The sequence below is a fragment of the Cibotium barometz genome, chromosome 19 (assembly GCF_041138505.1).
Source record: "Cibotium barometz isolate CiBa-2024 chromosome 19, ASM4113850v1, whole genome shotgun sequence".
NCBI classification, from domain to species: Eukaryota; Viridiplantae; Streptophyta; class Polypodiopsida; order Cyatheales; family Cibotiaceae; genus Cibotium; species Cibotium barometz.
In genome coordinates this window covers 20,558,273-20,575,772 of record NC_141064.1, presented here as the reverse complement: position 1 = coordinate 20,575,772, position 17,500 = coordinate 20,558,273, and the positions used below count along the sequence as shown (strand labels likewise).

General features: G+C 43.6%; 1 protein-coding gene across 3 annotated transcripts; it reads right to left on the bottom strand.

Moving 5' to 3' along the window:
* Window positions 1–3,350: 3,350 nt before the first annotated feature.
* JOSL (JOSEPHIN-like protein) lies at window positions 3,351–5,413 on the bottom strand. Of its 3 annotated transcripts, XR_015268073.1 has the most exons (3): window positions 5,161–5,402; window positions 3,927–4,697; window positions 3,351–3,664 (listed from the first exon to the last, which is right to left on the bottom strand). XR_015268073.1 is itself a non-coding variant. In XM_086813426.1 (2 exons), the coding sequence occupies exons 1-2, from the start codon at window positions 5,326–5,328 to the stop codon at window positions 4,185–4,187; spliced, it is 519 nt and encodes a 172-aa protein (XP_086669552.1). In that variant the 5' UTR covers window positions 5,329–5,413; the 3' UTR covers window positions 3,351–4,184. The 3 variants fall into 3 exon arrangements, 2 of the variants coding, with proteins under 2 accessions (XP_086669552.1, XP_086669551.1); XM_086813426.1 differs by having other exon boundaries at window positions 3,351–4,535; window positions 5,161–5,413; XM_086813425.1 differs by having other exon boundaries at window positions 3,351–4,697.
* Between the last annotated feature and the right edge of the window lie 12,087 nt (window positions 5,414–17,500).

Sequence of the window (17,500 nt, the reverse complement as noted above, 5' to 3'; positions counted from 1 at the left end):
GTGCTGTATTTTTCTGCATGCGTTTTTGCTCGTGTTCCCAGATCTGGTCATCATCTCCGCTGCGTATTCTGAGATGGTATCAGAGCCTAGGCTCTAGATAGGTCTTGGGATTTGTGTGAGCAAGAGGGGGACTGTTGTGTGGCTGATTGGTGGACTGTTTTGGACTGTTCGGGAAGAGGAGAAGCAAGAGGACGGCGGGCTGATTTGCTGGACAGCCACTTGCAGGTATTAGTTCTTTGTTGCCACCCACCCACCCTTTTCAGAGTACATCCCCGCAATGGCAGATCCGTTTGAGATGGCCGAGAGGCATGTGAAGATCCCGACACTCCCCACGTTCCCGGTGGACCGTCAGTTGGACGGGAGCAACTAGGGAATATGGAAGGTTATGATGGAATCTATTCTGGAGTCTTACGACCTCGCAGATTTCGTCGTTGTTGGTGTTCCACGGCCGGAAGTAGAGGAAGGGGAGTTACCGTCGATCCGAAAGGACCGGGAGGCTCAGACACAGATGTGGGATCGTGTCAACGCCAGGGTCCGTTCGTTTATCTTTCTCAACTGCACACCGCAAGTAATCAATCATGTAAAGCATATGACGCTGGCCAGAGGTATATGGCAACATTTGGCCTCTCTTTACAACAGGGTATCGCCCATGAAGAGGATTTCCTTGGAAGTACAGATGCGGGTTATGAGCCCTACAAAGTCGTCGACGATGCGGGAGCATATTAGCAAGCTGCAGGCTCTTCAGCAGGAGGTTCTTCAGGCTGGGAAGGAGATATCGTCAGAGGACATGGCAATCACGTTGCTGTCACATTTGCCCTCTTCGTACTCAGCATTTTACTCGTCTTTGATTACCAGTGGCAGGCTCAGCACCATCACGTGGGAGGAGCTTGTGCCCATGGTCCTGGACCAGGAGGAACGATTCACGAACCCTCCTCAGGGTGGAGGTTCGGAGGCCTTAATTGGCCAACGGTCGAAAGGCCGTAACACGGGCAAAGGGAAGGCTTCGTCGGAGAAGTCTTCTGAGAAGAAGTCCGTTACTGACCGCGAGAAATAAAGACAGAGAGGACCTGTAATGATTGTGGCGAGAAAGGCCACTATTGGAGGCAGTGTCCCAAGCGGAAGACCGAGAAGTGTGAAGATTCCTCAGCAGCAATCATGAAGACTCCGGCTTTTGTGCACCTGGAGGTGGTGGACACCGATGTTTCATTTTCTTCAGGTAGGGAGGAGATTGGAGGACTCTCCGCAACAACGGATACTCGGGAGTGGATTCTAGATAGTGATTCTTCCAGGCACATGACTCCTCCCCGTTCCGGTTTACAGGATCTCTGCAGGCTTTCTGGTCACATTCTTACTGGGGATGCATCCACTATCCCAGTTCACAGTGAGGGCAGGATGGAGATAGTTCCCGATTGCAGAGGGGGGAAGCATTCCTCCCAAGTGTTGTATGTTCCGGCACTTGGTTTTCATCTGTTGTCAGTGCATCAGGTTTGCAAGACTGGCGTACGGGTGGAGTTTGATGAGCATTTTGTTGCTCTCCGAGACAAAGCAACAAGCCAGGTGGTTTGGGAAGGCGGAGTGGAGAATGGAGTTTACAAGCTTTCAGCACTCTCTCCCAGGTCCTCAGGTTTGTGATGAGTGGCAGTCTGGTAATGGCCACTTAAGGGTGAATACGCTGCAAGTGCAAGCTTTCCGGGACCAGATGGTGGATAGCTTACCAGTAGATGGCAGCAGTTGGCAAGAACTCTCCAGTACTGATGTTGGTAGTTCTTGTGTTCGTCCGTCAGAGGAAACTGAACAGGTCACTTATGCTCTGATGTCTCGTAGTATTCGGGACAAAGAACCTCCAGTAGATGAGGATGTTCTTTCCACGGGGACCTTTCGGAAAGCCAGGAAGGTGGCAGTTGATTACTTGCAGACAGCGGTGGTTTCTCCAAGCTTTGTGGTTCCGGATTCAGAGGGGGTGGTTGACAGGTTTCAGAAGGCCTTGCGTGGTCTTCGACAGGTTTCCAGGACTTGTTTTTTCACCGTAACAGGTGTTGATCCTTGTGGGCTGTGTGATGCCTCTTTGACTCAGCACAGCAGCAGAATGGTTCATTGATCTGGTTGATGGACACCAGATTGGACGGGAGCTTCCTGATGAGGCAGTTGAGCTCATGGTTGCAGATGACTCTTTGAGAGGCAGGATTGTGTTTCCTGTGGTTTCTGCGGCATGCGAAGGATCATGGACTCTCGTACACAGGAGGGGGATTGTTGGATGGAGTCCAACTCCACGGCTGGAGTGACTCGGTTTGGGGAGGAGATCCGGACACGAGGAGATCTACTTCAGGCCCAGGAGCAGTTTTACGGAGCAGTAAGAGGCAGTCATCTTTTGCCTTGTCGCGGACAGAGGCAGAGTACCGGGCTGCTTGTGATGCTGCTTGTGAGGTGGTGAGGATGCAGAGGTTGCATTGCAGGTTTGGGCTTCCACTGGAGGAACCCATGGTCATCCAGAGGCACTTTGTTCGTGACCAGATCGTTGCTGATGACATCTTGCTAGAGTTCTATTCGACGGAGGACAGTACAATGGACCTCTTCACGAAGTCGCTATCTCAGGATTTGCTCAGGCGGCACCCCAGCTCCCTGTGGTTGGTTTCACAGCCAGGAGCTGAGAGGGGGTGTTAGAAGTCATCTCCTGTCTAGTTTTATACACTAGGGCCTTTGTTGTGTGTGTGCCCGCCCTTATGAGGTGTTTTATCATTTTTCCTCACTCCCCGTATTTTTTCCCTATTTTTTCCCATTTTCCAGTGGTGTGGAGGGATGCTAGATGTTGGCAGGAGCACTGAGTGGCTGGCCGACTGGCCCGTCAGCAGACATGTGACTGGCCGACTGCCCAACAGCAGTCGTGGACCTCTGTACTGCTGGCCGACTGGATGTATGCAGTCGTGGGCCTCATTTATTGCTGGCCGACTGATGATGCAGTCGTGGAGTCCTTTTTCTGCAGGCCGACTGCTCATATGGGGGCATATAAATAGGCCCCCAGCCCCCATACCATTTGTGTGTCATACCCGGGATTTTCTTGTGTATATAGAGCAGAGTTACACGCCTATATCTCTCTCTCTCTCGTGCTGTATTTTTCTGCATGCGTTTTTGCTCTTGTGTTCACAGATCTGGTCATCATCTCCGCTGCGTATTCTGACAAAATCACCCCCCTTGTTCTTTTGCAACAAGAAGAACAGTAACCCATAAGTCACCTTTCTCACTTTTACAGCCAAAGATGCTTGGCTTCGCTACTGCAATAGCATGTGGCAAAAACGTATTACAAAGAACTGGCGTCAGGATCAATCTTCAACATATAACAAACCACAAATCCCAAACTCAAAAGTGACCTGAATTTCTTAGGAAATAATAAGGCACATCCTGCTAACATCAACAAAAAGCAAAACTTTCTGGACATAAATAGAACTCTCACGACATAAACTGGGGAAATAATTGAAAGCCCTGCTGTGAAGTCCATCTTAAGCTTGATTGCAAGCAGGAAAGCATTACTCAGACGTAGGCACCTCTCTTTGCCCGTATGCTGGCTGACTGCATGATAACATTGGCAATCCTGAATCGCTTGTATTGTTATATTGAAACAATAAAAATGCTCCATGGCAGCTCAATCAGCAACTTTTTTCCTCGCCACCTTCAAAATCCAAAAAGCACTCTCACAAACAGTGTCAATTTTTTTATTATATGCATTTGATCTTTTTTATCATAAAACACATAGGGTGGAGATCATCATCATTTAATTGCAGTTGATGCCCTGCCCTGCATATCTACGTCAAAGCCTTAGTAATTGGCACTCTAAATTGCAGCTGTGTGACTTTTAGTCTACAGTGTGGCAAATGGGTGCTGGGACCCTGCCGGTCTAGATAAACTACAGTACTCAAGTTTGGTACCCTTACGTGTCAGTAGCGAGCGCACCCTCTCTCAGCTGTGGTCTAGTTTAAGTGCCCTTGTTTGCAAACACCAAGCTGCTGTACAATTGCTGCTCTAAACTGTGGTAAAGTGTCATGTCCCCATGTTTGTGTCTCGTTGTCTACATTGAGTGTTGACTTCAGCATTGTTGGAAGAGTGACATTCCCTCTGTTGTACTATAATGCACTGAATTCTTATATCAAAACCAAACCAAGGGTCAAAATTGGTAATATGAGATTATACTGTCACAAATCAGAAATCGACTCTCCCAAAGCAAGTCTGCCTTTCCCAGCATTTCCTTCACATTTGAACACAAGAAAAGCTTCAGATCCACCTGCAAAGTTTTTCTCCAAGAACTGCTTGACATCATCATCTTCTTCAGCGACAGGCACAGGTGCAGGAAGATAGCTATCCAGATCATACCAAACACCACCAATCTTTCTCAAAGAAGCCCAATGCCTGCCTTTCCAAAACCCAGATAATCTTTCAGTCGGGTGATTCAAGATGATTCCAACAAGCTTCTTGTCAGGGTTGCTGAGATCCAGCACAGCAGCACCCTTGCGCCGGTCATACCAAACGGCCTCTGCTTTTCTGCTCTGCACAGCAACCATGAGCACGTTGGCATCATAGTTTCCTGTGACAACGTTGTAGTGGGAATTGAACAGGCGAGAAATGGGACTCGTAGCACCATACTGCACTGCACCAGACAAGTTGCTGGCTATGGCATTGAGCTCACAGCGGCTGAAGGTAGTCTCACCCTGATGGATAAGTTGAAGTTAGGGCAAATACACAGGTAGGAGAATACAAACACAAAGTTACGGCTGGGGAAAGCAAGGCAAGTTAGGGTTAGGAAAAACAAAGTTGAGGATGCATACACGGTTAGGCTTAGGGCAAACACAGTTATGACAAATACATACACAAGATAGGGTAAGAGAAAACACAGTAAAGAACGGCAAACAAAGTGAGGACAGGGCAAAGGCAAACACAAATGATAATATGACACGTACTTAGGGCAAACAGGTGCATACACAGTTTGGGCTAGGGAAAACACAGTTAGAAAAAAGACTTACATACTTAGGATTAGGGCAAACAGGTACATAAACAGTTAAGGTTAAAAAACCCAAAAACAGTTAGGATTAGGGAAAACAAATGCATACACACTAAACGTTAGGGCAATTATGAATGATGATGGTGATGAGCGATGGCGCTGTTAACATATACCTGGAAGAGATTGTTGAGGGCGTGCAGAAGGCAAAGTTGAAGACGCTGCCTCTGATGAAAAATGTTGGGCGACGACGAGCTTCTCTGCTGCTGCTGTTCCTGCTGCTCCTCCATAGCTTTCTTCTTGCTTCTACTCCTCCATATCTTTGAAAGCCATTTGAGATTCATTAACTCAAGCTTGTTTACGCAACCGCAGATCTCTCAGTGAGAATTCCAGATGGGCGGGCGTCCATGAAAATGGGCAGGACCTTTTTTCACCATGTATAAGGGATTCGCTCCTTTTTTTGCCTAAAAACAACGGCAACCTCTAGAACACCCTCTGGCTATCTCTAGGTTTAAACAACACCGCGAGCTTGCCTTCTCGTGAGTTTTGTGAGTAGGATTTCCCTAAGAGGCAGACGTGATATAGAAACGAATACGTTCTTGCTATCTGAATCGCGGCGAACTCTTCTGCCCCACCAAGGTTTGAACTGGGTCTAAAAAGCACCTACAATGAACGACGCTTTGAACATGTGGCAATGTGCACAAAGGGTGGGGCCTACATGATGTTTGCCTCACACGGCTGTGGACCATACACCTTTTTTCACCATGTATAAGGGATTCGCTCCTTTTTTTTGCCTAAAAACAACGGCAACCTCTAGAACACCCTCTGGCTATCTCTAGGTTTAAACAACACCGCGAGCTTGCCTTCTCGTGAGTTTTGTGAGTAGGATTTCCCTAAGAGGCAGACGTGATATAGAAACGAATACGTTCTTGCTATCTGAATCGCGGCGAACTCTTCTGCCACCAAGGTTTGAACTGGGTCTAAAAAGCACCTACAATGAACGACGCTTTGAACATGTGGCAATGTGCACAAAGAGTGGGGCCTACATGATGTTTGCCTCACACAGCTGGGCATAATCAAGTTCTAGGTTGATAAGCTGAACCTATCTTTTCTCAAATTCTATTACCTAAGCCTTGCAGATCTAGGACAATCATCCCAATTTAATTATGTATTACTCAAGGCACACCAAAAAGAACTTCAATGGGAAGCAAAAATATTGAGTTGTGCCTTGGCTCTCATGAAGGGAAAAAAAATTGACCGTTGAAGAGAGGATGTTGTGCTGCGCCTGAGTGCCTCTCTCTCTCTCCTCTGCGACTGCTACCCTGCCCAGAGGCTTGAAGCCCTCTGTATACTTTACTTTAACACCCCCCCCTCCTCAGGTGCATGGGCACCGAGTGGAGGGGAACCCCTACTCTACTCAGAGAACAAGGAACCTGCTCTGGGAATAAGTCATCTCAGACTGCTAAGAACACACAAGCAGCCTTTCAGCAGTTCTTGCTAAAGGAAAGCAAGTGGATCAGATAACACAGCAAATTCAAGAATTGTGGAAGATGAGAGAGGCCGTCATCTCCAAGGATGTGTTGTTCATCAAAGCACTCTATGCCTTTTGAAAGTCACACTCACGAAAAGAGGGAAAAGCTGGTATCATAGCTTGAGAAACTTCTCAATAAAGTCAAAGGCAAGCTCAGGGCCTACGGAATTGTATGTCATGTGCATGGACAGTGGTCTCATTAGAGTTCTCAACATGTTGTAACCTGTCTCTTTCTAACCTCTTAATATAAGCAGCCAGTTTTTGAAAAAAAAACTTCAATGGCATTAACATGCTATTTTAATGCAAGATCCAAACATTGCTTTGCTTTCGTCACCTCACCAACCCCTTCTTGACTTCCTTCTTCGTTGCCCTGGTCCTCCTCTAGCTCTAGCTTCTGCCCTCCCTCCTACTCCAATAACAGCACAAGATAGAGAAGGGAGGAGACAATCTCACGACATAAATGGAGGTGAGAGAGAGAGAGAGAGAGAGAGAGAGAGCAATTGCTTGCATAGAAACTAAAAGAGAAGAGAGGAATGCAGACATGCCCTTTATCTACATTGAGAGAGAGAGAGAGAGAGAGAGGAGGGACATGAGGGCCACGAGGAGGTAGAAATCTAGATTAGCGGATTTGTTATTACTAAAAAAAACAAGTAATTTCTAGTTTAGAACGTCAATTCAAATGCTAAGCTTATACCTTATGAATCTTAAGGTCTTATTTCAAAGATTTTGTTAATTATTTGATTTTTCACACATTGCAAAAGGGAGGTGGGGAGGGGGAAGGGGGTATTAGGTGAAGTACACAATTTCTTCTTGCCCCACACCCTAGTACAATCTTGACAAGGTACTCTCATCACATGCTCTTTGATTGTTTCTTCTTTTGGACATCTGGTTCTCGTCCTTTGGCCTTTTCTAAGGCCACCTTAGCCTTTTTGGGGCTAGGTTGAAGCTTGAGCTTTTTGCTTGTTGTTTTGCAGCCTTGGATGCTTCCTTAGTTGCTACACTTGTCTTGGCCTGGAGCCTTGTAATGGCATTAAGGGGACTGTATGAGTAAGTCCTCCTTATATGAACCCACTCTACTCTTAGAGATGCACCACCATCAACACTCATATCTTATCTAAGAGCATACAACAACCCAAAAATGATAGATTCATAGGAATATATGTTTCTTGCACAAACCCTAGAAAAAGCATATCAAAAAGCTTACAAAAATGTAACTCCATGATGATACAAATCATGCCTCTCATTGGTTTAGGGTTACTTTGATACCAACTATCAGGGGTTTATTACAACCAAACTCTCTCCAAGATCCCCTAAACACAAGACATAAGCAGACATAAGCATTGTTAGTCTAAATTAGATTCCTTAGGCTCAAGCTCACCAACTAACTGTAGATCCACGATACATTGGATCACCCCTAAGCTTAGTGGGGTTACACTCATGGCCCAAGTATTGACCATCATAGTATAATAACACAATAATATACCATAATAATCCACTCATCTCATCATTTGTCTCATGAGGATAGGTGGAAGAACCACCTTACCATAGACAACTTCAAAAGGAGATTTTGTTGTGGAAGAATACACCATATTATTATATGTGAATTCCACCAATGGCAAATACTTCTCCCACAAAGTGATTTGATCTACCACATAACATTTGAGCAAATCAAACATACCTAAGTTTGTGGTTTCACTTTGCCCATTTGTTGAAGGATGATAAGTAGAGGGCATATTCCCCATATAGTTAAATATATCTTTGCCAAACAAAACAAGCTCATATTCTTGGGATCTCAATCCCTAACAATAGACTTTGGCATACCATGATGCTAAAACACTTGTGCGGCCTCACAAAATAGTACAACTATAACCACCCAATTGGGTGGAGATCCTAAATTGTGTGAAGCGATGAGAGCTCTCCTTAATGGAGAACTCAATGTCGGATTACCACCATTTGTTGTTGACATGCATAAGGCACGTCCCTAATATACAATGGAGACACCTACCCAAATCAATAGTCCCAATGGAAGAAGAAAATACCAAATCTATGATTTAAATTCCTCTTAACATACTGGGATAATACTTTGAAGGTGATGAGTCTAACGCACTACTAGTAGTCACCGCTGCCAAGGGCATCATAGTAATGGGAGTCCTAGATGGTGGTACGGAAAGAAGATGGCCAAGTCACATCTAGAAGTCTCAAACATCATTGTCAAGATGGGTGGCGGAACTATCACCAAACCTATTGGGATGCTACAAGATTTAAAGATTAAGGTTCTCAAACATCGAGTTAAACATACCTTCATTGTTTATGGACTCTTCCAAACAACCCGAATCATATGAAATGATTTTAGGACACCCATTTATGACAGAGGCAAAGATGGTACATGACTAGTTTAAGAACCATGTCTACCTCCAATTTGATGACTCCATCATCAGGGTTGATCTTATGACTAGCTATGTACATCCTATGGGTAATCGAGAACTTTTGAAAATCGTTCAGACACCACCACTTATTCAGCCACATTGCAATCGTGCTATACTTGTAGAGAAGAGACTGATGCAAGGAAGGATCTAGCCCACAAGGATGATGTATCAAACAAGCTATAGAGCCTAAAGATGATCTAGACTGGATACATATGATGGCCACAATTGACAGGCAAGGAACCAGAGGATCTACATGGGTTACAAGTGATTGTGAGGAGCTCCCTAAGATTGTGAGGAGCTCCCTAAGATTGTGCCTCTACGAATGATTCGTGATCTATCTTCTGCGAATGCTTGAGTCCACATGGGATGACTCAAGCACAAGAACCAATAGTGGTGATGAGGAGTTTGAAACAAAGACTAAAAGCAACACCAACTCCTCAATTACCACAAGCAAAACAAAGCTGATAACATCAAAAGAAACTACAATGAGTAACTTCGAAGCTGATATAGATTCCCAATCTGAAGAAAGGGATGGAGTTCTTTAAAGCACCAAGGAGCATCTCCGAAGATGGCAGTGACACAAACACTATGTAGCCAATCATCATAGAAGGCTACAAGAGAGGACAACTACCGCCCAATGGTTGTAATATTTTCGTGCATTTCGATGCACATCGCAAGTTTATTGGCAATTGGGGAGAGGAATTACAAAAAGTTATGTATTGTAAACCTCCTTCCACTAAGTTGATAGCCAAAATTGATATCACAGATGAACCAAAACTTAATCCTTCCGTGAGGCGGAAGAAGAATACAGAGTTGGCCTAGAGAGTGAGAGAAGCGGAAGCTGCAACTAAAGCAACTCAAGAAAATCAAGAGCCAACGCCTAACTTGCGTCCTACCCCCGAGCATTATAAATCTTTTACAATTGGGGACCGCAAGTTAGTGTCTGATAATGCCACACACAAACCCACAAGTGAGGGCCCCCCCTTCTCTACAATGCCCCCCCCCTCTAGGACCCTCCCTCACCCCCTCACTCTCGCCCTGTTCTTCTTTAGCCCTTCTACTAGCTTGGATACAGGTAACATTGAATAATAATGGCTTCCACTGATGTAGCCATTTGTTTGCTTTTGCAAAAGACCACACACCTCTACTAGTAGGCTAGCCTTGAGTGCCAAGGCAACCATATGGGTGGGCTTCTTCAGGTTAGAAGAGAGCCAAGACAATTGGATCTCTCTTTGAGAACTCATACAGGAAGCAGCTGATAACTATAATGCCGGTCAAGTGGGCCTTGTCCCCAAGCTATTTAGATTCTTGGATGTGGACTCTACTAGCTTCTTAGAGTCGATGAGTACATCACCCTCCACTACTTGCTTGATGCCGGCCTCCATGTGTATGACTCTTGCAATGCCCCCATCATGATGTTGGGCTACACTTGTAAAACTTGTTGGGAACACAACGTCCCCCCACAACGCTAGTGGTGACACCTTCGACCTCTGCTATAACTGTGATGCATCTAGAACCTTCGCATACCACCATGATGCCCTCATTGACAAACAACACCATGTACAACTTACTCTTGTCCAAGACCAATGAGACCCAAGTATATGACCAAGCCAAAGGTATGCTATACCAAGGATCGTAAAATGAATTTATATTGCATGGACAAGGTGGGATGATGTGAAAAGACGAGGGAAAAGATAAACCACGCCAAGGCCCGTATAAACGGAAATGCAGATTGTCAACTACCACTACTTTCTTCCAGGTTAGCCGTCTTCATTTCAATTCGAAACGGCAAGTAAGTCAATCTTAACTCAAAATGTTTTTAGTTCACTGCTTTAGATCTTAGTAAATTGATTTTGTTTTTGAAAAAGTGAGGACTTAAGTTAATTGATGAAATGATATAAAATGAGGTTATTGCCCTTGTTAATCGTGTTGGGTTGTGACTAAATTATCCCTAATTGGCTTGGCCATCACAGGCTAGAACTTGATTCCATCCAAATGGTTAATTTGTACCAAGGCCTATGTGATTTCCCAAGGCCTAGGATTTGGCTCAGGAATGCCATTATTCTCTTAAGTAATAGGACAAGATCTCAATTGTTAGCCATTTATTAAAATTAGGATTGTTACTGTATATTATAGAGAAGAAACTATTCTTCTTATAGAAAGGAGACTGTCTTATATGGGATTATTTATTTTGGTTTTATAAAGATGTCGACCAACATGGTCTCAAAGTGTGAATCATGTGATGATGATGAATTCGTGAACTAGGAAACTTCCCCTAGGGTAACCATTCCGATGAGATCGGTTTGGGGTAACCATTCCGGTGTGATCTATTTGGTGATTGGTCTGGAGCAACTGGGTACTCCCCACTCGGGGAGGGGGCAACCGACTCTTGAAATACGTAGAGATTAAGGCAACCGCCTTCATTGGTCAACCCACCACGGGCTAGAGCGATGGTTCTTTCTAGTAGTTAACAAGCCTAGCTGGAAAGGTCTTCCATAGAGCAAGAAGAGGGTGAAGGGGACACTTCTCGTTCTACTATGCGAGTGATTATTTTCCCCGATGGTTGTAAGCTTTAGATTGTTTTATAACTCGGTGAGCCAAGGGATTGGAGATGGATGAAACTCAAGATGCCAAGGGTTTGAAATTACAGTTGTTCTTATGATGAATTTCTTTTTGTGTGTAGGCTGACTTAATTGGAAAATAATGTATTCATTAAAGGATAAAGGAACTTGTGCACAGGGATAAATAAATGAATCATGTTGTAACTTGCATCAGTGAAACAATGTGCCTAGCAATTTAGGTAAACCTCATAGATGAACGGTTCTAGTCACTGGGAAGCGGGTGGTTGGGTGGTCCTAATGAGTCGGGTGTTTCCTTACAAAAGGAGACTAGAAACCAAAAAGAGATCCTTGACATATTTGGTAGGACCCCCAACCCTTTGGAGATTACTTATAAATCAAACCGTCCAGGAGAGGCGCCGATGAGATAGCTCTCACAATGGGTTGGGATTAATCTTATCGAGTGAGGTGCCTCCTTAGCCCTGGTGGGCGGTATCTCATAGGTGGTATCAGAGCTTTGGTTTGTGGCAGTAAAGGACTCTTAAATTTATACTTTTGACTTAACAAGTATGGCCTTGTACTAGAGGTGACAACATTGGTATAGTTTAAAGGGACCTTCCACCATTCGGTAGTCAAGCCAATTGTCAAACGAAAAGCCTAGGCAAAATACTTCTTGGACCATTACCAACCATCAGTGAGACTAGAATGGAATCTTTTATTGTCCTTCTCTACTCGTTAAATGGAAGTATAATTAGGAACCTAGATGCTGAAGTTCTAAGTTTTAGAAAAAATTAGGGTTTTGAAATACTTCATATCTTTTGAGTCCTCATAGTGGATGAGATATTAGAGGTAAATGGAAAACCAACCCAAAACTACTTTTCACATGATGTTGTTAGGGGGTCTATAAAACGATAATCTTCACATGGATTGCAAATGATGCCAACCTCAATTGAGAGACTAGAAAAGTCTCAAGCAGTAATAAACTCAGGGAGAATTGGCAAGTCTCAGTTAATAAAAACATGCAAATTGTAAAAGGGCCTTAGGAAAAATCAAAGGGTGTTCGTATAGTTAAACTCATTGAAGTCAATGATGATAGTAAAAAGAGTGACCGAGACTTAGAGAATCTCTTTGTGGAATAGCTTACTCAGATGCCATTCACATTAAGAAATCGACTACAAGATAGGGCTTATTTAAGGAACACAATTAGTGGCTAACGGGCATATAAAATATCAGTGGCTAAGAGTATGAGTACATAGAACTCAAAGAAAAATCTGACAAATGTTGAAGTAATGATTCATCAAGCTGAGTGTATCACCTTAGGAAGTTCTTATTCTGTTTCAAAAAATGAATGATGGAACCGTCCAGTTATGCATTGCATATAGGGGTCTAAATTAACTCAATGTGAAAAAACAAGTATCCTATTTCTAGGATTGATGAACTTCTAGACTAACTTCACGGAGACAAAGTTTTCACAAAGACCGATTTGAAGTCTGGTAACTATCAAATTAGAGTTAGGGTGGAGGACATCCCAAAGACAGTAATCAACTTCAAATATGGGTATTATCAATACACTGTGATACCAATTGAGTAATACCCCAACAACTTTCAATAGGCTCACACAAGATATATTTAGGAAGAAGCTAGACAAGCATGTCTTGGTGTTCTTTGTTGATGATATTCTAATCTACTCTAAGGATGGGAAAGAGCATGAAGACCAAGTTAGAGAAGTTCTAGAAATCCTAAGGGAGCTCCCAAGAAAAAAGTAATTATATCTTCTTTATAGACAAAATTTAATATCTCAGATTCATTATCTCCAAAGATGGAATCTCATTAGACCTAGAAAAGGTACAAGATATAGTGAAATGGCCTCATCCATCCAACATCAAGGAAATTTGAGGATTTCTCGATATCACAAGGTGGTACCGTATCTTTGCTTAGGATTATGCAAGGATAGAAACACCTTTAACCAAGCTACGTAAAAAAAATATAAAGGTAGTTTAGGCCAACGAGCATCAACAAAGCTTCGACAAAATCAAGTGGCTCTCACAACTACATCCATCCTTCAACCACCGAATTTTGATATAGATTTTGAAGTAGACATTAATGCTAGTGGATCGGCTATATCGGCGAAGTCCTCTCACAAGAAGGGAAACGAGCTCGAAACCAGTAGCTTACACTTCAAGGGAACTCAAGGATTATGAGAGAAACTATGCTACTCATCACGACCTAGAACTTTGGTTGTAATGCATGCCCTTAAGCTATAGCGATACAACCTACCACGTAGAAAGTTCATGCTTACTATAGACCATAAGAGCTTAAAGTGGATTTTTATCCAACCAGATCTCAACATGAGGTAAAGGCACTGCATAAAGGTCTTATCAAAATTTGATTTTGAAATCAAATACAGACAAGGCAAAGATAATGTAGTTGCAGATGCATTGAGTAAGAAGTCCTTTGTGGTTGCAATCTCTATGCAAGGTAACCCTTTACTTATGGAAGTGAAGGAAAAAATAGCCTTAGACGAGTATTTGGGCATATTTTACAACTCAATACCCAAACAACTCACTTTGAGAAAGAAAGGATGATTTTTTATTTATCTTTTAATGTACTCTTAGTGTCTACATTCCAAACATCAAAGAGCTAAGAGATTGAATCATACTAGAAGCTCATGATGCACCATCAGCAGAGCAGCAGCCAGACATCTGGACATGTGATGATGTTGAATGTTCTACAAAGGAGTTTCTTTTTAACGGGATTGAAGAAGGATGTACTGAGGTATGTCACATAATGCCTAATTTGTTAGAGAGAAATAGGGCTAAAGGAGTAAAGATACCAAGCAGGCTCATGTTGAGCAAATTGATATGCCATTCCATAGCACTTTGGAAATTTAACTAACTAGAATCCTTAGCTCTAGAGACATGACTCTCAAAAATAGATCCATTAGGGAACACCTAGTTCAGTAGAATGACTTCCCACTAAAAGATGCTACCTGTGAAGATGAGTCTAAGTGGTATCAAGATTTTTCCCTACCTATTGTCTGTTGGAATTAGGGTTGCAGGAATGCACACACAACTTCAAGAAGATGAGGAAGCTTGAGCATAACACAGTAGTGTATTATGAGTGCCAAAAATGAAAGATAACAAGCCCTAGAAGATAATGGGCGTATATACAATGCACGGGGGAAAAAACCTCCTAGTGAGGGAAAAAGTGCCCCGGCGGTCCTAAGTGTGTTCACACACATCACTACTATAATATGGTAACAAATCCCCCCTGGAGTGATGCGGTGAACAAGAGCTAGCACTCATGTATAGGGAAGTGTCTAGCTATGTGGACGAATCCACAAAAGGGAGTAAGCCCAAAGCTTTGCGAAAAGCTTCGAACTTCTCACGAGGCAGAGCCTTTGTGAAAAGGTCTGCAAGGTTATCCTGTGTTGGCACATAAGCCAAACTGATCTCTCCTGCAGAGAGTCTCTCCCTGACATAATGGTAGTGCACCTCAATGTGCTTCGTACGAGCATGGAACACTGGGTTCCGCGCAACTGCCAATGCGCTCTGACTGTCAGTGAAGATGGTGGTGGCAGATGGTTGCCCAACACCCAAATCAGCCATAAGGCGTCTGAGCCACACACACTCAACCGTAGCTGTGAAAGCTGCCCTGTACTCAGCTTCACAACTAGAAGTGGCCACAGTAGGCTGCTTCTTGCTCAACCATGATATGCATGAGCTTCCAAGCATGAAGCAAAAACCACTCGTGGACACGCGTGTGTCATAACAACCAGCCCAGTCAGAATCTGAAAAAACATGTAAATCTGGCGGCAATGATCCCCCCTTGGGATAAAACAACCCAAGATGCCGAGTACCACTCAAATAGCGAAAGATACGCTTCACTGCCTGCCAATGCTTAATGCCTGGGCTATGCATAAATCTGCTCACCTGTGAGACTGCAAACTGAATGTCTGGCCTCGTAATGCATACATAAATGAGGCAACCAACAGCTGTCTGATAGAGTGTGACATCAAAGTGATCTCCAGCATCATGAAGACTTAACTTCAAACCTGTCTCCATTGGAGTAGCAATAGGCTTGCAGTCTTCAAGGCCAAATCTCCGCAACAATGTTTCAATATACTTTGTCTGACACAAAGCAATACCTCCATCACACTGCTTAAATTGTATCCCCAAATAATGATGCAAATGCCCCAAATCTGACATCTCAAAAGAGGCATTCAAATCAGCCTTAAAATCAGCAATATGACTCTCATTTGGTCCTGTGAGCAGCATGTCATCGACATAGAGAGCAATGATTAGATGTACACCATCCACACGTTTAACATACAAAGTGCTTTCTGTTGGACTATTCTGAAACCCATGTGCAGTCAAATATGCATGTATTTTTTCATACCAAGCTCGTGGAGCTTGCTTTAAACCATATAAAGCCTTTTTTAACCTGCACACTTTGTTTTCCTGCCCTCTTTGAACAAAACCACGAGGCTGCGATACATACACCTCCTCATGCAAATCTCCATTTAAGAACGCAGTCTTTATGTCCAGCTGATGTACATTCCAACCATTATGAGCTGCTAATGCACAGATGCTACGAACAGTGGTCATACGACATGTGGGAGCAAAAGTCTCATCAAAATCAATGCCCTTCTCTTGAGCATAACCTTTTGCAACAAGCCTAGCCTTATGGCGATCCACTGTGCCATCAGGCTTACGCTTCAATTTGTATACCCACTTAGTGCCAATGGCCTTCTTGCCAGGGGGCAAGTCACATAAAGACCATGTACTATTCTTCATAATAGCATCGTATTCTGCTTGCATAGCAGCCATCCAATTTTCTGAACTTTGTGCCTCATCAAATGAAACAGGCTCACTTTCATCGCACATACTAGAAACAGCCAATGCATAACAATCTGACGCATAAGAGGCACCATGAGAGCCAGAACGAGTGCGACTAGACAAAGGGGCATCCAACTTGCTGTCACGCAAAGTCTGCACCAGCCATCTAGGCATGTTCCTAGAGCCCTCAATCTCTTGTCTCTCATTCTCAAGTGCATCATGCACATCTGCATCAGATATAGGCTGATCTGTGCCATCATTTAAAACCTGCATAGGCTGAAAAACTGCCTCATGAGGTATTGCACTTGACTGTGCACCACTGAAAAGAGGCAACAATGTATCATAGACATCACGTGAGCTGATATCTGTCTCCTTAGTACATGAAACCAAGGGCTGAACTGCATCTTCCACAAATACAACATCACGGCTAACCAAAATGCGCTTTGTCTGTGGATGATACAAACGATAGCCTTTGCTCTCAGCACTATATCCAACAAAAATACATTTGACAGCTTTGTCATCCAATTTTCTGCGATGTTGCACAGGCACTAATGCATATGCCAGGCAACCAAAAACACGTAAATGGCCAACAGATGGCTTGCGGCTATGCCAAGCCTCATATGGAGTGACAACCTGTAATGCTTTGGTGGGACACCTGTTTAGTACATAAGTGGCACACATGACAGCCTCAAGCCAAAAACCATGTGGTAGACTTTGACTCTTAACCATACATCTTGCCATTTCCATGAGAGACCTGTTTTTTCTCTCAGCCACACCATTTTGCTGTGGTGTATACGGCACTGTACATTGGTGTTTTATCCCACGCTCAGCCAGAAATGCATTAAATTCTGAAGACATATACTCCCCCCCTCGATCTGAACGGAGGGTGCCCATCTTACTTTCTGACACATTTTCAGCCATAACCAAAAACTGTTTGAAGCACAAAAACACTTCGGACTTTGCCTTCAAAGGATATACCCATGCATGCCTGGTAAAATCATCAATGAAAGTCACGAAGTAAAGGTAGTTTCCAAATGATGGAGTTTGCATGGGACCACAAACATCACTGTGAACAAGCTGCAATCTGCGTTCAGCTCTCACTGATCCATCTTTGGGAAAGGAAGCACGCTGCATTTTACCCAATATGCAGCCCTCACAAACAT